Source organism: Anomaloglossus baeobatrachus, chromosome 12, assembly GCF_048569485.1.
Source record: "Anomaloglossus baeobatrachus isolate aAnoBae1 chromosome 12, aAnoBae1.hap1, whole genome shotgun sequence".
Taxonomy (NCBI): Eukaryota; Metazoa; Chordata; class Amphibia; order Anura; family Aromobatidae; genus Anomaloglossus; species Anomaloglossus baeobatrachus.
In genome coordinates, this window is record NC_134364.1 from 96,725,135 (window position 1) to 96,746,558 (window position 21,424).

At 43.2% G+C, this 21,424-nt stretch overlaps 2 protein-coding genes across 8 annotated transcripts in view; one reads left to right on the forward strand and one right to left on the reverse strand.

Annotated features, from left to right (window-relative positions):
• The window catches only part of LOC142257710 (T-lymphocyte surface antigen Ly-9-like), a 93,194-nt gene that overhangs the window by 67,220 nt on the left and 4,550 nt on the right, over window positions 1–21,424 (forward strand). For 4 of the 7 annotated variants that reach the window (XM_075329846.1, XM_075329849.1, XM_075329845.1 and 1 more), the window contains one exon: window positions 17,034–17,111. The exons of 1 other annotated variant lie outside the window; for it this stretch is intronic. In XM_075329846.1, coding sequence (XP_075185961.1) covers window positions 17,075–17,111 — 37 coding nt within the window. In that variant the 5' untranslated portion in view covers window positions 17,034–17,074. Of the gene's footprint in view, window positions 1–16,185; window positions 16,288–17,033; window positions 17,112–21,424 lie in introns of all 7 variants that reach the window. 2 more of the 7 variants (XM_075329844.1, XM_075329848.1) reach the window with 1 other exon arrangement.
• LOC142257462 (signaling lymphocytic activation molecule-like) lies at window positions 87–14,537 on the reverse strand. The gene is made up of 7 exons (XM_075329585.1): window positions 14,463–14,537; window positions 11,683–12,015; window positions 9,157–9,423; window positions 5,260–5,361; window positions 4,980–5,107; window positions 3,122–3,242; window positions 87–671 (listed from the first exon to the last, which is right to left on the reverse strand). Coding segments are annotated over exons 1-7 (1,002 nt in total). The 5' UTR covers window positions 14,512–14,537; the 3' UTR covers window positions 87–669.

The following is a 21,424-nucleotide window of genomic DNA, read 5'->3' on the forward strand; positions in this document are numbered from 1 at the left end:
TGTATACTATTATTACGGTATATGATTATTTAGCTATAAAAAAACACAAGTGCAAAAAGTAAAAGGGAAACTTTTACATCCACCAATAAAGCTCATACATACAGGAACATCTGTGATCATGATGAGTAACACACAACATGTAACCGCACAGGAACTCGTTTATATATAGGATTTTTTAAACACTTTATGCAAAATTATAACATAAACCATAGTAAGTGATCACAAGCTAGTACTTAATAAAGGATGGCTTAGTAATATAGTAATACAGCACAGGAAACGTCTCACCATACTATTCAAGGAATTGTCTACTTTCTGTTGTCAGCAGATCCCAGTGATTAGATGACTACTTAAGTTATTACCAATGCGTCTAATTATGTTGAGCAAATCCGAGGACATAATCTAGAAGCAATAATTTCCTCTGAACGTAAAGTTGAACTCCATTTTCCCCTCTTCAAATAATAGTTGTAAATATTATTTTTATTATTTCTTCCACAATAAATTAAATATAAAAAGTCAGAAAATGCATAAAAAAGTGAACAGTATCAAGTTTTTTTTTTCTTCACTCATCAGTTCTTAGGGAGAACCCAGTGTCCATTTTCTCAGATTTTTTTTTAGTAGTACCGTTAGTCCTTAGGCTCATTTTTTGGAGAATCTGCTGATGTTTAATTTCTCTGAAATAGTAAAAGAAAACATCCAAAGATTACTATCGAACAGAGGCTAGTGATGTAAAGGGCAACTCTAATATTAAACTGCTGGGGGATGGAGGTGCTTAGATCCCTTGTGGTCAGCAGTTGGGAGAACTAGAAAATATTGCAGGTCCTTCAGAACAGAGGACCACTCATGGAACCACACCGCCTTCTTCCTTTGCTTCATGATCCAGTTCTGATGATTACGTGTCCATTGTAGGAACTTTTGGTAGTGGACATGTATGGGCACACTGACCGGTTAGACAGCCCCATATAATTATCAGTAGTTTGTGGGACAGACTCTTCTATATGATCTGACCAGACTGGCATCTTGACTCCCAACACATCACTGAACCTTGGAGGCCCACGACTTTGTTGCGGGTTCACTGGTATGTACTAACCACTGTAAACCGAGAACACCCCACAAGACTTATCGCATATCAGGAACACCCTGCAAAATCAACCGCATACCAGAAACACCCACCAAGACCTGAAGTATACCGAAAACACCCCACAAAACCTGCGGTATACTGGAAACACCTCAAAAGACCTGCTTTATACCGGGAACACCCTACAAGACCTGCTGTATACTGGGAACACCCTACAATTCAAGCCATATACTTGAAACACTCCACAAGGCCTGCTGTATACCAGTAACACTCCCTAAGACCTGCTGTACACTGGGAACACCTCACAGGACCTGCCATATACCAGGAACACCCCAAAAGACTTTCTGTATACCAAGTACACCCCACAAGACTTGCCGTATACCAGGAATATCCCACAAGACTTTCTGTATACAAGGAACATCCCAAAAGGCCATCCATACACAGGGAACACTTCGCAGCACCTGCCATATACCAATAAGTCCCCACGAGACCTGGTGTATACCGGGAACACTCCACAAGACCTGTTGTATACTGAGAACACCCCACAAGACCTGCTGCATACCGGGAACACCCTGCAAGACCTGTTATATCCCAGGAACACCCCACAAGACCTGCCATATACCGGGAACACCCCACAAGACCTGCTGTATACCGGGAACACCCCACAAGACCTGCTGTATACCGGGAACACCCCACAAGACCTGCTGTATACCGGGAACACCCCACAAGACCTGCTGTAAACCGGGAACACCCCATAAAAATTGCCGTGTACCAGGAACATCCCACAAGACCTGTCGTACACTGGGAAAACCCCACAAGACGCGTTGCTTTGCAGATGTTGTGATCCAGTCATCTAAATATCACATGTTGGCCCTTGTCAGATCCTTATATTTGCCTATTTTACTGCTTCCAACAAGAACTGAAAGATCACCCCCTGCATAACATACCCCAGTCCTGACAGACGCCATTGTCACTGAATAACGTTATATTTCCTCATAGACTGTAAGCTTACGAGCAGGGCCCTCAGTCCTTTTGGTTGCTTAATTTTGTTATTTTGTATTGTCTCATACATGTCCCCTTTGAATTGTAAAGCGCTGCGGAATATGTTGGCGCTATAGAAATAAAAATTATTATTATAAATTATTATTATTCACGTTGCGTCTCTGTGGTTTTAATGTTATGGCTCCTCGGTGTACATCACTAGTGAATTTATGAAGAGTACAGAATTTGACTCACATTCAAAGAAAACAAATGGAAACTATCCTGCAGCAGCCTGCGCCCGGTGATTCCTCCCCTGCCAGCAATGGAGACAATTGCTTCTAGTGCTTGTGCCGGTGGAGCCATTCACCTCCACGGTGTATAATGCAGGTTGTATTGTAGTAGGAGACGTGTTTTGAAAGTCGGAGGATGTGGCTGATGTCTTATTTCCTGATTCTAAGCTTTGAAGCCACCTCCGTCAGTTCTTACAGTACGGAAAATAATATTCCCCAAGTGAATAACAATCACTGAATCAGTAATGTAGAGACTCAAGATGCTGTCTCGACGGAGATCATAAGTCCGAAGTGGAAATATAGTTGTCACGGCATGTGGGGTTCCTGTTAATCCATCAGACCAGCCACTTTCTTAATGGGGGGAGTCTGGAATTGGTCTCTATATAAAGTGGAGAGTCACTACAAGAAGTAACTGTGAGAGTCCTGGTATAGGTAATACTAACTGTATTGTTCCATATGCAGTGAGCTCCCCCTAGTGGTGGCTAAATACAACAAGAATTTTAGGATTTATCAAGTCACCTGTTTTCATTGATATTTGGGCTGTCTGCCATCTTACATTTCTCATGATGGCTCTTTTCAGAGGGGCAGAGCCTCTTTATATAAATGATAGATCAGAATGGTTTTCACAGATGATAATGTCATCCTGTACTTTACAGGAAGTCGTAGACTGACTTCCTGTCTGCAGAGCATAGCTTGTACTGGACTGGTAGTCACATTGGGGATTTGCCTGACACATGGCAGCCATTATATAATACCAAGATAGTATTTTACTTACACACTCTGGTCTCTTCGTTGCGTATAGTCTGTGATTGAGCATCATCTCTGCAAGGACCGGCCAATTCATACACCGATGAAAAAGGCTGGCTATTGGATGCAGCTTCGTATACATGTCGAATCTTAAAAATGTGAGAGAAAATAGAGAAGCCGAGATTAAGAAATCAGGACAGTTTCCTTTGGCGCATGCACAGCCACCTCTCACTTCTTTTGTTCTATGTATGCGCGTATCCCAGAGCTGGAACTCCCCTCTAAGCATCAAAAAATATACAAGATGCAAGAAGCTCCTATCTCAACTGTGGGGGTCACTTTTTCCAATATTTTAGAGTGGAGTAAAACAATTTATTACATGAATTTATAACAATAAATATTTACAAACTTCCTTAGCCAATGAGTCGAAAATCGGCTTCCTGGGCATTTCTTGTGACTACTAGACTATAGCGATGACCTTGTACAATGTGAGGCCTAGAAATGATGTTGCGAGGGCCTGGTAGTCACAAAAGGCACCCAGGATGTCAGATGTCGAATTTCCATGGCTGACATGCTGGATGCCATTCCTGATTACTAGGCCCCCGCAACGTCACATGAGAACTACTCGACTGATGACATACTAGAAGCCTCTTGTGACTACTACACCCTAGCTATGACCTCTTATATAGAGTGAGGCCTAGTGACTAGGATGTTGCAAGGGCATGGTAATTTGGCATCTTGGGTGTCTCTTGTCATTACCAGGCCCTCACAACATCATCACACCGCTTGAGGCCTGGGATGATATCTTTTGAACTTTCTTGTCTGGCACTCGAATGCTAGCATCTTGAATGCCTCTTGTGGTTACTAGGCCCCCATCTTATGACAACAGATGAGGCTTACTCAAATGCCAGCATAATGGATGTCTCTAGTGATTACTAGGCCCTTATTAAGCCATGATGTCTAACGAGTCCTACTTGAATGTCGGCATCCTAAATTCCGGTTGTAATTACTAGGTCCCCACGACATTATCACGTTGCAGTGGCCTATGAATCATTAGACGGGCCCAGGATGCTGGGTTTCAAACTTCCTAAGTCTGCACTTGAATGTCTGCATCCTGGGTGCTTCATCTGATTACTAGGACCTGCCAGTCACATCATATTGTCACAAGAGATCTTAATGACTAGACATTTATGAGAACACTGACCTGGACTGTTGGGATTACGCAAAGAATTCTGCTCATCTCTAGGGCCTAGTAATCACAAGAGATGCCCTTAATGCCGGCATTTTAGTAGGCCTCATGTGATGTCATGACTTCATGGTGGCCTAGTAATCACAAGAGATGCCCTTAATGCCAGCATTTTAGTAGGCCTCATCTCATGTCATGCCTTCATGGCGGCCTAGTAATCACAAGAGGGGCCCAAGATGCCAATATTTGAGTAGACCTCATGTGATTTCATGGTAACCTAGTAATCGCAAAAGGTGCCTGAGATGCCAGCGTTCCAGTAGGCCTCATGGGATGTCATGACGTCATGGTGGTCTAGTAATCACAAGAGGTGCCCAAGATGCCAATATTCGTGTGGACCTCATATGATGTCATGGTAGCCTAGTAATCACAAGAGGTGCCCGAGATGTCGGCGTTCCAGTAGGCTTCATGGGATGTCATGACGTCTTGGTGGCCTAGTAATAACAAGAGGTGCCAAGGATGCCAGCATTTCAGTGCTGCTCAAGAAAATTGTCCTGGTCCGGGTGCCATAGAGTACTGACGTTGATTCCAAACAAATGTTTTTGCTCAACACCAATTGCTTCAACATATTTTGGTTAAATCTGTGACCAATGTGAGATTATTGGAGACATCTAGGGGACAAAAACTTTTAGCATAGTCTACATACCTGAGGTTTCTGGACTGTGGAGTACAATGTGTGGGTAACTTCATTGGTTTGTTCTGATACTGGTTCAGGGGCTGGTGGTCTACTTTGTGGGCTACTTTGTAGATGACCGAATGGTTTTGAGGACATGCCTATCATTATATAGGTATATAAAAAAAAACCACCCACTTGTTAAACATTTTGCTCTGAACAAGAACATATTTTCAAGTAAGATATTTGGACATTTTCACTAAACAATAAGTGAACAGAAATAGCAGGCGGAGAGCCATCATGTCCCACTTACCCCTTTTGCATTTTTTCATTATCAAAACTATCACCACAATTACTGTAACACTGATCAATATCGGAACCAAAATATAAAGTAATAACGAAGAATAACTGGTACCTACGGAAGGGAAAAGAAAAAGAAATGCATTAATGGAGGCATCTTTCTCAAGTCACAGGACGTCCTCAGCATGCAACCAAACATCTCCAGCACAGGTTTTTGGTTACATGTCATTATACCTAGTTTCTATCACCTCCTACATAATTTACAGTTATGGCCGAAAGTGTTTGCACCCTTGAAATTGTTTCAGAAAATTAAGTATTCCTCCCAGAAAATTATTACAATTACACATATTTTGTTATACACGTTTATTTCCTTTGTGTGTGTTGGAACAAAACAAAAAAATGAGAAAAAAGTCAAATTGGATATAATATCACATAAAACCCCCAAAAATACAACGGACAAAATTGTTGGCACCTTCAGCTTAATATTTGGTTGCACACTCTTTGGAATAAATACCGTTAATCAATTGCTTCCTATAACCATCCACAAGCCTCGTCTTCCTCTCACTTGTAATTTTGGACTCTTCTTTATAAACTGCTCCAGGTCTCTCATATTTGAAGGCGTCTTCGTCCAACAGCAATTTTACAATCTCTCCACAGGTGTCAATGGGACTTAGATCCGGACTCATTGCTGCCACTTCAGAACTCCCCTGCGCTTTGTTTCCATACATTTCTGTGTGTTTCTTGAAGTATGTTTAGGGTTATTCTCCTGCTGGAAGACTCATGACCTAGGACGCACACCCAGCTTTCTGACACTGGGCACTACATTGCCACCCAAAATCCTTTGGTAATCTTCAGATTTAATGATGTCTTGCACACAGTCAAGGCACCCTGTGCAAGAGGCAGCAAAATAACCTCAAAACATCTCTGAACCTCTGCCATGTGTGACTGTAGGTACTGTGTTCGTTTCTTTGTAGCCTCCTTCTTTTTTTGGTAAACACTAGAATGATGTGCTTTACCAAACAGCTATATATTGGTCCCATCTGTTCACAAGACACTTTCCCAGATGGATATTCGTTACTCACGTATATTTTGGAAAACTGCCAAATAGCAGTGTAGCTTTTTTATGCCTCTTGTTTTGGCAGTGGGATCCTCCTGGGTCTCCTCCATAGCATTTCATTTCATTCAGATGTGGACTGATAGTTTGCACTGACACTGATAAACTCTGAGTCTGCAGGACAGCTTGAATCTCTTTGGATCTTGATTGGGGCTGCTTATCTACCATTCGGACTATCCTGAGTTGCAGCCTTTCATCAATGTTTCTCTGCTGGCCACACCAAGTAGATTACCTACACTGCCATGGGTTGTAACATCTTTATTATGTTGTGCACCATGGATAAAGAAACATCAAGATCTCTAGAGATGGGCTTCTAACCTTGAGATTGTTCATATTTTTCAACAATTTTGGTTCTCAAGTCCTCAGACAGTTCTCTTCTCCTCTTTCTGGTCTCCATGCTCAGTGTGGCATACACAATGCAAAGATTGAGTCAACTTATCCCCTTGTTATCTGGTTTCAGGTGTGATTTTCATTTTGGACTTTTGTGTGAAATTATATCTAATTTGCCTTTTTTGACTGTTCTTTCTATGTTGTTCTAATACACACAAAGGAAATAATCATGTGCATGACAAAATTTCAAGGATGCCAACACTTTTGGCCATGACTGTATGTTTGTTCCTCATTGCCACTTTCTATCACCCCTACATATATCTTCCTCATTGCCACTTTCTATCACCCCTACATATATATCTTCCTCATTGCCACTTTCTATCACCCCTACATATATATCTTCCTCATTGCCACTTTCCATCACCCCTAGATATATATCTTCCTCATTGTCATGTTCTATCACCCCTACATATATATCTTCCTCATTGCCACTTTCCATCTCCCCTACATATATATCTTCCTCATTGCCACTTTCTATCACCCCTACATATATATCTTCCTCATTGCCACTTTCCATCACCCCTAGATATATATCTTCCTCATTGTCACTTTCTATCACCCCTACATATATATCTTCCTCATTGCCACTTTCCATCTCCCCTACATATATATCTTCCTCATTGCCACTTTCCATCTCCCCTACATATATATCTTCCTCATTGCCACTTTCTATCACCCCTACATATATATCTTCCTCATTGCCACTTTCCATCACCCCTACATATATCTTCCTCATTGCCACTTTCTATCACCCCTACATATATCTTCCTCATTGCCACTTTCTATCACCCCTACATATATCTTCCTCATTGCCACTTTCTATCACCCCTACATATATATCTTCCTCACTGCCACTTTCTATCACCCCTACATATATATCTTCCTCATTGCCACTTTCTATCATTCCTACATATATCTTCCTCACTGCCACTTTCTATCACCCCTACATATATATCTTCCTCATTGCCACTTTCTATCACCCCTACATATATGTCTTCCTCATTGCGACTTTCTATCACCCCTACATATATATCTTCCTCATTGTCATGTTCTATCACCCCTACATATATCTTCCTCATTGCCACTTTCTATCACCCCTACATCTATATCTTCCTCATTGCCACTTTCTATCATTCCTACATATATCTTCCTCACTGCCACTTTCTATCACCCCTACATATATATCTTCCTCATTGCCACTTTCTATCATCCCTACATATATCTTCCTCACTGCCACTTTCTATCACCCTCACATATATATCTTACTCATTGACACTTTTTATCACCCCTACATATATATCTTCCTCATTGCCACTTTTTATCACCCCCACATATATATCTTCCTCATTATCACTTTCTATCACCCCTACATATATATCTTCCTCATTGTCATGTTCTATCACCCCTACATATATATCTTCCTCATTGCCACTTTCTATCACCCGTACATATATATCTTCCTCATTGTCACTTTCTATCACTCCTACATATATCTTCCTCACTGCCACTTTCTATCACCCTCACATATATATCTTACTCATTGCCACTTTCTATCACCCGTACATATATATCTTCCTCATTGTCACTTTCTATCACTCCTACATATATCTTCCTCACTGCCACTTTCTATCACCCTCACATATATATCTTACTCATTGCCACTTTCTATCACCCGTACATATATATCTTCCTCATTGCCACTTTCTATCACCCCTACATATATCTTCCTCACTGCCACTTTCTATCACCCTCACATATATATCTTACTCATTGACACTTTTTATCACCCCTACATATATATCTTCCTCATTGACACTTTCTATCATCCCTACATATATCTTCCTCACTGCCACTTTCTATCACCCTCACATATATATCTTACTCATTGACACTTTTTATCACCCCTACATATATATCTTCCTAATTGCCACTTTTTATCAACCCCACATATATATCTTCCTCATTATCACTTTCTATCACCCCTACATATATATGTTCTTCATTGCCACTCTCTAACACACCTACATATATATGTTCCTCATAGCCACTTTCTAACACCCCTACATATATTGTATATACTGTATATGTTCCTCATAGTTGCTTTCTATCACCCCTACATACAAAGATTCCCAGAATTGAAAAGTGATAAATGTATATATATATATATATATATATATATATATATATATATATATATATTTATTTATTCCTACAAATATTATAATACCTCCACTGGCCACACTAACATTGCCACACCTAAGAGACTATGTGTTTCTGTAATGACTTGTACACAGCGCCTGTAATAACTCCTACTCCAATATGCAATTTTAAAGGTAGGTATCTAAAGTACAAGGCTACCGGACTCCTCTTTCTTTTCCCCTTATACATATTTTCTTTTGGTCTTACCGTGATCTGGGTTGCAGGCAGATGATAGTATATATTGGCTTGACTTCTCGCTTACAGGATTTTTGGCAGTGCACTGGAAGGTGCTGTTAGCGTTCTGTTTGGTGATGCTGATCTCTAAAGTGCTACCGTCATTACTCAGGATCTCCTCATCTCTCATCCAGCTAAAAGTCACATTCGTTCCGGTCTGCATCAGACACTTCATGATGACCCTACAGGTGTTATTCTGGGAATCCTCTGTTACAACCACTGTCAAACTGGAGATCTGTTCTGTTTCCATAAAAAACATATTAAGATAGTAAGTATTCTGCAAATATATATGTATATTTTTTGTAGGATTTGCAATGTTCTATAAAATGTTCCCTATCTGACGTCTACAGTTACTTGAAACAAGACAGTAGGAATAAAGTTGTCGGATCCATTCATGCCATTTTAGGCTCTAACGGGAATCACTGGACCCTACAAAACCTTAAGTTTTTTGGACCCGGGGAATTTTAGTCTGTGTGCACACAGGCTGCATGTGGTCTAATGCGCCAGAGTAATTGTCTCATCCGTTTTGCCAAAGAGACAGTGTGCCCGTAAATTTTCCAAATGGCACGTAGCTTGTACTTTCCAACATTAGAACTGGGAGTTAGAAAAATTTTCAAAAAGTTTATATGGGTTGCAAAGTGCTCCTGATCAACAAAGGTCCACGTTTCAAGATCTCCATGGATTGCTCCAAATACTGATCTGAAGTGCGTGGCTTCTGCAGAAGTGAGCTCCATAACAAGTCTATGGGTCCATATGTTGGTCTTGGAGATTTTCTAAGGAGCCTGTATACCCCCAGTCCTGAAAGAGGTGGACACTTCACATGGATGTTTTGAGCCTCTGGAAGGAGTCTGGGACCCGGACCTCCACTGATCATCAACACTTTGCAGCCCATGTGTCGCGGGCGGGGAGGACGCCGCCGCTGCTGCGTGCTCGCTAACGCTCGGGTCCGGTGCTGCTGCAGCTGCTGCTGCTTGGTGGCTCGAGCGGTGGGCCGGATCCGGGGACTTGAGCGGCGCTCCTCACCCGTGAGTGAAAGTGGTGGTTGGTTTGGGGAATTTAGTCCGTGACGCCACCCACGGGTCGTGGTGAAGATGGGCACCACCGCTGCTGGTGACGGGGATCCCGGGAGCGATGGTAGGGAGCAGCTGAGATGTTGTTTTCCCCCTCCGTGGGTAGGGGTCGGTGGTCCCGGGGCCCGGTGATGTGACGGGGAGGCTGGGTTGGTGAGGTGCAGGGTTGCAGGGACAGCGCGGCGCGGTGCCGGATGGCATGGGTGTACTCACTCAGTAAGAGATGCACAAAGTCCTCGGTAAACCAAACGGCTGGATGGACGGGTCCCGCAGCCGGCTGCAGTGTCTCTTCCCGGATAGGTGATGGCGGCTGTCTTTCCCTGAACCTTGATGTACTTGTTTGACTACTATGGATCCCCAACGGTAGTCCGCTCCCCGGTGTATGGATGCCGGAGGAGCACGTTTGCCCGCAGGCGCTGGCCCTTAGGTCTCTAGCCTTAGGCGGTAGCTGTATACCCTCACGGTGTGGGCGGTTGCCTTCTATCGGGTCTTTGGTTGTTAGGAAACCCCTGGGGTTCCGGTCACATTCGGATTTGACTATTGTCGGCGGCTCCAAGCCTGGTCGGGGTCCGTTGGCCCTGCCTGTGTGTGCTGGCTTCACTTCGCTCCCCGGTCGGTACCGGCGGGCCAACGCCCGACCCCGGTCCTACGGTTCCGCGTTGCTTCACCACTCCTGAAGACGGCCACCACCGTCTGCCAACCTTGCTGTCAGTGCCTGGGCCACAAACCCAGACACCCAAGTGTTTACTCCTCTCACTTCCACCTCCTGGATTAAACTGTCACTTTTCCCGCCTCCAGGCCTGTGAACTCCTTGGTGGGTGGGGCCAACCGCTTGGCTCCGCCCCACCTGGTGTGGACATCAGACACTGGAGGGAGGCAACAAGGGTTTTGTTTGGCTGGTGTTACTGTCTAGTGGGGGTGGGGGTGTTTGTGTGTTATCTGTGACGACCTGGCTAGTCCAGGGCGCCACACATGTAATATATAAAAACCTTTTTTTGCAAATTATAAGTATCATTTAAACCCAGCCACCAATGCCGATCAAGAACACATGCTATGCACCTGATACTCTTTTCCTTGAATTCAGTTGTATCTACATACTTGACCTGGGAGAGGAGCGCATGTGCATTTGATAACATGCATCTTTTGCAGATGAAGAGAGTAGTACACCTCACCTCACTGTGCATGCACCATGAAGAAAGTTGTACTGTCCCTGCTTTTTTCTGTGCATGCGTATGATTCTGCTGGAGTCATCTCTGTGACATACTGTAAATCAATTTAGTACCCAACGCCTGATTTTTGGCACATTTGAATCAGTAAACCCCACACTGGCGGTTAAGTAGTCCCAATACTAGTGACAACTTCCTTTTAAGAAAGTAGGCAACATTAAAAAAAATTAATTATTGGATAAGAAAAGGAAGACGAGACTCACCATAGACTTTGACCTCAATGTGACAAACGTCCTCGAATTCATCTTTCTTTTCGACCGTGAGCTCATAATCTCTCTCATCGTCATTCTGTAATTTCTGGATCACGACTGATGAATCGATTTTTTTAAACTGGTAATTACTGTTGAGATTACTTTGGTGGTCTTCTTTGGAGGAATCAAAATTGTGTTCCAGTAATTTCTTCTTTGATGTGTAATTTGTGTATTTTAGGTATAGCATTGCATAATTTGGATTCGAATTTAATTTGTATAGAACCAATGAATTTCCAAGGGTCCCGTTCAATATCATCTTTGTATTTCCACAAAGATTGGAGCCACCTTCATAAGAAGAAAAATGCGCAGTGTCAGACTCAGACCTATGGAAAGGGTGGTAAATATGTGATTGCTGAGGGTCGGATTATTGGGACGCCCACCATTTTCAAGAACTGAGGTCCCAAATTTCCATGTGCGATACCCATACGTTGCATTGCTCACATGGGGATAGGGATTTACTAGCAAACCAAATAAAAGTGCAGTTGTTAGGCTTACTGTCTCTAGCAACCAGACTGTCAGGCAGACCTCTGGTCAAGCCTAATTGTCTCTTCCTTCATTTTGGTAGCAATAATGCTTAAAATCTAAGTAAACCCTAGAAAGACTTTTTACTTGGAATTTTGTCAGAAACCAAATAAAAATGCAGTTGTTAGGCAGTGAATCCCTAGCAACCAGACTGTCAGACAGACCTCTGGCCAAGTGTCACTTTCATCTCTCTGTTGTAAAGACTAGTGACAGATTCTGGGTCAGAGTCTCTTTGCTTTAAGACTCTGCAGATTAAATGTATTCCCTTTCCTTTGGCGAGGAGAGGGTTAATGTCTGTATTCTTTGCCAGGAAGCATTGCATCACCTTCCCAGTTGTTTCTGGTTTGGACCACTCCCAGTCCCTATATATACCCTCTGCTCCCTGTAGAGGGTGCCAGTTATTCTCTTTCTCATTTTGATGTTTGACCTGGAGGTGGAAGGAGGTAGTGGAGCCCTCTCTGCAAGTTGCTATGGAGGCTGAATGCAGCTGTCTGTTATTGAGTTTCCCCTGCCTGTGTTTCCTTCCCTTGGTGTTTTATTAGTGCAGCGGTGGGGCTAGCGTTCCTCACCTGCCAGTTCACTAGCCAGGGCTATTACAGGGTCTACCAGCATTTCAGGTATCCTGTTCGGCGACAGGTGTGGAACCTGTATGGGGACTGGCTAAGAGTGTAGTTTACAGCTGCAGGTGAGTGAAGGAGGTGTCCCATCTTCTCACAAGCACTAGGGCCCACCATTGTTAAAGTGTCCCTGATGTATCCTTTGTGTTGTAGTTTGTCGCCTCGTGTGACATATTTGTGTGACACCAAGCCTTCCCTTTTCTCTTCTCATTTTGGCAGCAATTCTGCTGAAGATCTGAATGACCTTTGAGAGACTTGTTGCTAGGGATTTGCTGTCAAACCAAATAAAAAAAGTTGTTTCTTAGGCTGTGAATTCCTAGCAACCAGAATGTCAGACAGACCTCTGATCAAGCCTTCCCTTTCCTCTTCTCATTTTAGTACCACTTCTGCTGAATATCTGAATTATCTTCAAGAGACTTGTTGCTAGGAATTTTCTGAGAAAACAATTAAAGGGAACCTGTCACCATTTCTTTTGCCCTATAAACTGGTCTCTTATATACAGCATTCTAACATGCTGTATATAAGAGCCCAGGCCACTGTGTAGAACATAAAAAACACTTTATAATACTCACCTAAACCGATCGCTGCAGTGGATGTGGCTCAAATGGGCGTGTTCGTCCTCCGGTCCCGGGCCTCCTCTTTCGGCCATCTTTGTCCTCCATCTTCTGAAGCCGCGGTGCATGACGCGTCCAACATCATACACACTCGCCGGCATTTAAGTCCTGAACAGGGCAGATCAAAGTATTGTAGTGCGCATGCGCAGGACCAGTGACTGTGTATGACATAGACGTGTCATGCACACAGGCTTAAGAAGGAGGACAATGATGGCCGAAAGAGGAGGCGCCGGCACTGGAGGACGAAGAAGCCCATTTGAGTCATATCCACCGCACTGACCGGGTTAGGTGAGTATTATAAAGTGTTTTTTATGTTCTACACAGCGGCCTGGGCTCTTATATACAGCATGTTAGAATGCTGTATATAAGAGCCCTGTGGTGGTGGCCGCAGCTTATAGGGCAAAAAACTGGTGACAGGTTCCCTTTAAAAATGTAGTTGTTAGGCTGCGAATCACTAACAACCAGACTGTCGGACAGACCTCACATTAAGTCTTTCCTTCTCTCTTTTCATTTAAGCAGTAATTCAGCCAAAGATCTTTGTTATCTTCGAGTGACATATTAGTTGAGATTTCTCGAGAAAATAGATAAAAATGCAGTTGTTAGGCAGTGAATCCCTAGCAACCAGACTGTCAGACAGACCCCTGGCCAAACATTGCCTTTTGTTCCCTAATTTTAGTATAAATTCTGCTTAAAATCTGAGTAATCATATCATAGAGAGACTTGTTGCTTGGGAATTGATGACAAACCAAATCAGTGCACAAATAATACCAATATATGGTGTCTATCTACTAGTGCCTTCCATAAGAAATCTCACAGCAGTGATGTACAATGTGGACATAACACTAGTAATATACAATTAATATTAAAAGGTACCATGCAATCCCAAATGGACAAAGCCAACTCAAAGTACATATACACAGGGAACCCTTAGCTTATCATACACAATAGCAGAAGTGTAAAAAAAAAAATCAAAACTTACCAAAATGGCAAAAAAACATACAAAACACCACAAACAGAAACACAGCCATGCTTCAGACGCAGCTTCGTACAGATCCACAGAGGTAATGCTGTAAAGTGCACCGCTCAGCTAAAATTCTGTAAACGGAAACTTTTTTTTAAAAAACCACTGAAGTGAAGCAACCAGCCTATCATTCAAGGTGAAGAAAAGTAAAATCTCACAAACCCATATATTCTTCTTGGCTGGTGGAAAAAAATAATTAGGTAGTGGGAGTATTGCTGTTTTTGTAGCGATTGTCCTCTGCTCCATTCTGCAATATTGTGAGACAAAATCTATAAGTGGAGGTTTGAGGGGTCATTAGGATCTGAATTCTTGCACAGGTGACATAAATGAGGAACATAACGGCGTTGGGTTAGCACCATAAACACATCAGCACCCCAATAGTGTTACTCACGCGATAAGTCCGGAGTCACACTTGCGAGAGACTCGCGCGAGTCTTGCAGCGCATCACCCGTCATGGCCGCACACTCTCCGAACAGGAGTGTCTCAGCTGCATAGAAATACATACAGCCGATCCGCTCCTGTCAGGAGAGTGCGTGGCCATGCCGGGTGATGTGATACGAGACTCGCGCGAGTCTCTCGCAAGTGTGACTCCGGCCTAAGAAGTTACCGTTTTCCACTAGTAGAGACCCATACTAAGCAAAACAGATGGAGACATGGTTGTGGAGTTCAGCAGACGTGCCTGCATAATAGCTAACTAGAAGTAGGGATGAGTAATACTTGCTACATATTTCGAGCCACCACGACAAGCACTGACACATAGGAGTAGAAAGCTTCAACCTCCAAATAAGGGACACCAACCTAAATACAAGAGAACGTACCTTTATTGTAGAGAAAAAAAATGAGGCAGCAAAGTCATGAAGTTTTCCAGGTGATAGGTTTTCTTAAATCTGTGATATGGGAACAATCAGTAAAATGCTCTGTATGTGAAACTGGAGAGCCAAAAGATCTGTGGCTATAGAAGTATGAAGACTCACCAAAAGGGCTAATGGAAGAAATTCCATCTTCAGCACAAATGTGCTGAAGGAGAGCGATCTTGTCATGAGCATGTCCCACTCTGGGGAGACCCCTGGCAAGTCTGGGACCAGAAGGTCATTCACAATGCCTTATTAAACGCAGGTCTGCTGCTTGTGTTTGACTGAATCTACTTTCTTTTGATGCTGTAGGGGTTAAAGACTCTTTCCTATGTACTCCTCCGGTATGTACTATGTACAGTACTCCTCTTCTCTATAAAAAGTCTTACATCTCAACCTGGTAATATAATCTCATTCTTATGCTCACCATTTAGGAGCTAGTCTCTGGAAGAAGCTCAGGAGTCATGACAATTGCAGCTGTGCTGTTTAGCTGTATTGGAGTGTTTTCCTTTTTGTGATTATTTTTCCTTTGTCTGGTTCCCTTACCTTGTGTTGTATAATTGCAGTGGTGAGACTAGTGTTCTCACTGGCTTTCTCACTAGCCAGGGTGAGTTTATGGACTAGGCGTGTGATGTTGAGGGAGAGAAGGATCCATTTAGGGACATTAGGGAGCTTAGGTTACTGATTCAGGTGAGTTGCAGGAGGTGTTCCCTCTCTTCTCTCAATATCACCAGGGCCTTTCTTTTATACCATCCCCATTGTTACCCGTGTATTGTGCAGCATGCTGAGTGTCTGTATACGCCGACATGACAGATCTTCCCTTTTACCAGGACTACAAATGTTGACGCTGCAGAATTGGCAGATGAATAAATATGCCCCAAAAAGAAGAAGATGCAAAAAGTGTGGAAGAAGAGCGAGAAACCTAATCTAAGGTAAAACCTATGTTCCGTATGAGGATGTAAGTGTACCGCCACTCCGAAGATATGTGCCAGCTCCGGAAGTGACGTCAGAAGTCAGGGGACCGCTGCAACTGGTGACTGGCTGTAGTGGTCAGGTGACCAGAAGAGCGCATCACTGGGTATTTCATCTATTAACCTGACCGCTGCAGCCAATCATAGGCAGCAACAATCTGTGACTTATGAACAGGGCAGACAACACTTTTGGAGCCAATGCAAACCTACGAAGCATTCTGTACTAGAAGACGAGATTGCTTCTTTTTATGATTTTATAATCATCCATGCCTTAAAAAAAAAAAATTGGCATTGGACAACCCCTTTCTTATGTCTTCCATTTACCATTATTTCGCGCCATTCCCTAGGTGCCCATATTACATTACAGTCTGACAAAGGCCACAATCACAATTAAAAGTCTTAGGAAGGGGTTGCATCCTGTAATAAAACCCGAAGGTTTTTCTCAGAAGTGATAGGTCCTTGTTGAACACGGGAGGGGTTGAGGTATCAAAATTTATAAGTTTTCCAACACCTTGTCCTATGGTAAAAGCTTCCTTTTGCAGGATGAATATTATAAAGTAGAGTCGGGTGTACGTTTCTTCCCATTCTGTAAAAGCCAGAGTGAATTTGTCTGTTCCCTGGAGAGTTGGATCTGGACATCAGCCATGCAGGAAACTTTGGGGTTTTCCTGCTTTTTATCAGAAGTAGTAAGATTTCTTTCTTTCCAGGACACTAGAGGAGAGAGGATCGCTGCAGAGTAACTCAGGGGATGGTGCTGCTCCTTCTTTTTCTGATACCGGCATGGGGTAAGTGCAATTTACAACTTGGATATTTAGTTTTCAGAGAACTAGCAGGACTGGTACTTTCACAGGAGACTGGAAAATTCCTTAAAATTTTTAGTGGTGGAAGCAGGTTTTCTTGCAAAAATCAACATCTATCGTAAGCTCCAATTTTTGCTTGCTCTTACTAATGTCTTTTTTTACGCAACGGTTTGTTAACTTCTACTCTCCAGTCCTGGGTTATCTGGGGAGCTTCTGGAATACGGAGAGACCTACTGGACTTCCTGAAGACTTAAAAAATCTCCAGTCCCAAATGAATCTAATCAATGCCATCCTCTCTCGAAATGAGAAATTTCAGGAGATTTCTTCAATTGGGGAGTAGAGATGATGTGACTTCAAAAACCATTGAATCCTCCACTTGACTTCAAAACTTGGCAACTAAGACGTCAATAGAAGACTAGATAAGGATAAAGTCATTAAGTGTCTACTTTGGGCTAAGTACTAACACAAATCATGATTCTCAGGGGGATTCAATAAAAACAAAAAATCCCTTGGTAAAAATAAAATCAAATATTTTAAGGGGTAGTCATTAAATATTTCCAAAAAGAGGGGATAAGAACATTTGTATGATTAAATCGAAATGTGTGTATAATTGGCAAGAAAAACAAATGTTGAGATCAAGGTTACAAGTATGCGTCGATGCATTTCCCCTCCCGGTTGAGGTTCATCAGGAGATCGGGAACCAAACTGGATCGGCAAAGGTCCAGATAGTATCAAATGTTGTTATCATTTCGTACTATCTGGACATACTATCTGGATCTTTGCCAGTCCATTTTGGGTCCCGGCTCCCTGGTGAACCTCCACTGGGGGGAGGAAACGTTTCCAAGCTATGAATTCTAAAAACACTTGGTCTTTCCTTTTTGCTTTTGCCGATCATGCATACATTTCGTAGAAATGGGAAAGGTAATGTTAAATAGACATTTATGGCATCTTCGCAGTCTCACTTCTGCCTAAAGTAGTAGTCATTCTTTACCAGAGGCCTCCTTACTACCTAGAAATGACAGATGATATTTTAGGTTTTGGTGGTTTTTATTCATCCAAAGTAGGATAACACAGACTTGCCAACCTTTCTGGGACAGCTTTGGAAAAGGGGAAACGTCCCAAAATCCTGGAAGAGTTGTCAAATCTTCTAGGAGCCCCAGAAGCCTCCTGAGACATCCCAGTGGGCAGCGCTCATTGAAGGTTTCCTGGTGTCAGGAAGCTTCATCAGAAGACTGAGCCCTGGTATCCAGATTCTCATTTATGGGCTGAAATTAGGGGACATGAAAGATGAGGAGCTCTTAATAGTGTCCATTTTGGTTAATAGGAATAGTCTTGCTTAAACCACATCCAAGGTCATTTGAGATTCCCTTCAATAAAGCCCAACTACTGGAGACAAAAAAAGACCCAGCATGTCCAAACAGGGCATACACAGTACATCAATTTCAACTGATACAGAATAAAACTAAAGCGGGCTTTACACGCTACCATATATCTAACGAGATGTCACGTAGTAAGTGACACACATCCGGCATCGTTAGTGATATCGTAGCGTGTGACAGCTATGAATGAGCAGAAATACTCACCTTCTCGTTCATCGCTGACACGTCGCTCATTTTCTAAAAATCGCACGTCCTGTTGTTCATTGTTCCCGAGGCAGCACACATCGCTCCGTGTGACACCCCGGCAACGATGAACTGCAGCTTACCTGCGTCCCGCCGGCAATGTGGAAGGAAAGAGGCGGGTGGGATGTTTACGTCCCGCTCATCTCCACCCCTCCACTTCTATTGGCCGGCCGCTGTGTGACGTCTCTGTGACGCCGAACGTCCCTCCCCCTTCAGGAAGTGGATGTTCGCCGCCCACAGAGAGGTCGTTTGGAAGGTAAGTACGTGTGACGGGGGTTACAACATTGTGCGACACGGGCAAGAAATTACCCGTGCCGCACAAACGATGGGGGCGGGTGCGATTGCAAATGCGATCGTACGAGAAATTGACACATGTAAAGCAGCCTTAAGAGCCAAAGGTGACAGACGTAGTGATCAATGTATCAAAAAGAAATTGTCCAAAGACAAATGTCGAAAGTTAAAGTTAAGTGGGCTTTACACGCTGCGACATCGCTAATGCGAACTCGTTGGGGTCACGGAATTTGTGACGCACATCCGGCCGCATTAGCGATGCCGTTGCGTGTGACACCTATGAGCGATTTTGCATCATTGCAAAAACGTACAAAATCGCTCATTGGTGACATGGGGGTCCATTCTCAAAAATCGTTCCTGCAGCAGTAACGAAGTTGTTCCTCGTTCCTGCGGCAGCACACATCGCTCCGCGTGACACCGCAGGAACGAGGAACCTCTCCTTACCTGCCTCCCGGCCGCTATGCGGAGGGAAGGAGGTGGGCGGGATGTTACGTTCCGCTCATCTACGCCCCTCCGCTTCTATTGGGCGGCGGTTCAGTGACGCAGCTGTGACGTCGCTGTGACGCTGAACGAACCGCCCCCTTAGAAAGGAGGCAGTTCGCCGGTCACAGCGACGTCGCCGGGCAGGTAAGTATGTATGACGGGTCTGGGCGATGTTGTGCGGCACGGGCAGCGATTTGCCCATGTCGCACAACAGATGGGGGCGGGTACCCACGCTAGCGATATCGGTACCGATATCGCAGCGTGTAAAGCGGCCTTTAGTCTATCAGCTCAAAATGACTGTTCAAACCAAGCAGTTTAGTGCACTAGCATCATAGGCGAGCAGTTTCCTCCTACTTGTTTTCCATTTACCTTCACCCCTAGTGTAAGGACAGAGCTGTCAATCAAAATAGAGAAGGTTGGAGATGGGTGGAAAACAGAAAAGAATTGTTTGGCTGCTTCAAGGGTGTACCAAGCACCTGTGCTTGGTTTGAACAGTCATTTTGTGCTGTCAGATATCCTTTAATTACCCAAAGGATTTCTACAGATTTATAAATGTTGCAGAAGATGGACATCAAGGCACTTTATTCATATTCACAGATGACATGAATTTCTGATGTTGGAGATACAGTACAGAATATCTAGAAATTAATAAAATGAGTAGAAAAGTGGCAGATGATGTTCATAGCACTCAATGCCAGTCTGCTGCATCAAAAGCCACAATTATCAACTTTGAGGTAAGAATATTATTTTAGCCCTTTATAAAAACATGACAATTTTATGACAGAGAGGATGGAAAATAAGAATCTGCACGGTCGAGTAGTTATATCTCATCATTTTGTGCATGAAGCCTCTAAACCACCTGGGACATCATGTGATTTCCTCTAGACCAAGCCCACAGGGGTTTTTTTTTTAGAAATAATCCCTAATTAATCTGAAATAAAATTTGCAATGCTTTTTTTCCTTTGTAACGAATCAAAGCTGAATTTTCGAAACAGTGCCAGATAAACAACCATTGGGTAAGTATCGGCACCTGTGGTCAACATCGCCATTTTTTTTCTAGTTTTTTGTTTTGTTTTTTTTTGGAAGTAGTGCAAATTCCTTTCCGGTGTGTAGGGCTATTATAAGAATTACATTGCAAAAAAAACCCTATTGTATCAGGAAACTGCGAGTTATGCAGATTCCTACCGTAATTCTTTTTGTTGGCTTTAAATGACCATGATGTGTGTCTATGGCCATAATCCTCAGCATGTACAAAGACAAATCTGCACTTGTGTTTTTTTGCTTTGAAACTGCAGCTGAAAAACCAATTCCAACGCTTCTTTGAAGTCAGATTCAGGGAAAACGTGTATTGTTCTCGGACAGGACTTATAAACAGAGCTACGCCATCATCCACACAATGGAGATGAGGCTTTCTTGTAAAGTATCAATGTGCAGATGATGGATTTAGAGAGAACCTCCGGTAGACATCATTTCACCAGCCGCACTGACCCCATGTATTCAAAAAGAAAAAATTGTATCTAAAACTTCCTGCCAAACCTTCATCCAGGGTAGGTTCAACAGTTATAGAGGTGGCGTACACACTGCAGAAGTTGACTCCAACAGGATCAATAGCCAGATGTTGACTGAGACTCCTGGTCATTGATGATCATGGTATCACGGGTGACAGACAGTCATGTGGTTTCTGGTTATAGAAGGTCACAGCGTTTGGCTGCACAGAATGCTCCCTGACCTTTCATTGTTCCTGCTGTTAGAACTCATTGGTATAGGAAGCTTTGCTGCTGGATTCATCTCTCTCCCTTTTGGACCCAGCAGGAGCTCGCCTTCCACCCAGCTGTTGAGTGTCAGTATTCCCTTGGTGGTTAAATACCGCTTCCTTCCCTGGACTGGTATAGGTGATATTTT

Excerpts from the sequence above, each read along its gene's own strand:
- LOC142257462 (XM_075329585.1), bottom strand. The coding sequence starts at position 14,511 with ATGGCTGTGTTTCTGTTTGTGGTGTTTTGTATGTTTTTTTGCCATTTT. Across the intron at positions 12,016-14,462 it reads TATGTTTTTTTGCCATTTTG|GTGGCTCCAATCTTTGTGGA; the intron begins GTAAGTTTTGAT and ends CTTCTTATGAAG. Across the intron at positions 9,424-11,682 it reads CATTGAGGTCAAAGTCTATG|AACAGATCTCCAGTTTGACA; the intron begins GTGAGTCTCGTC and ends TTATGGAAACAG.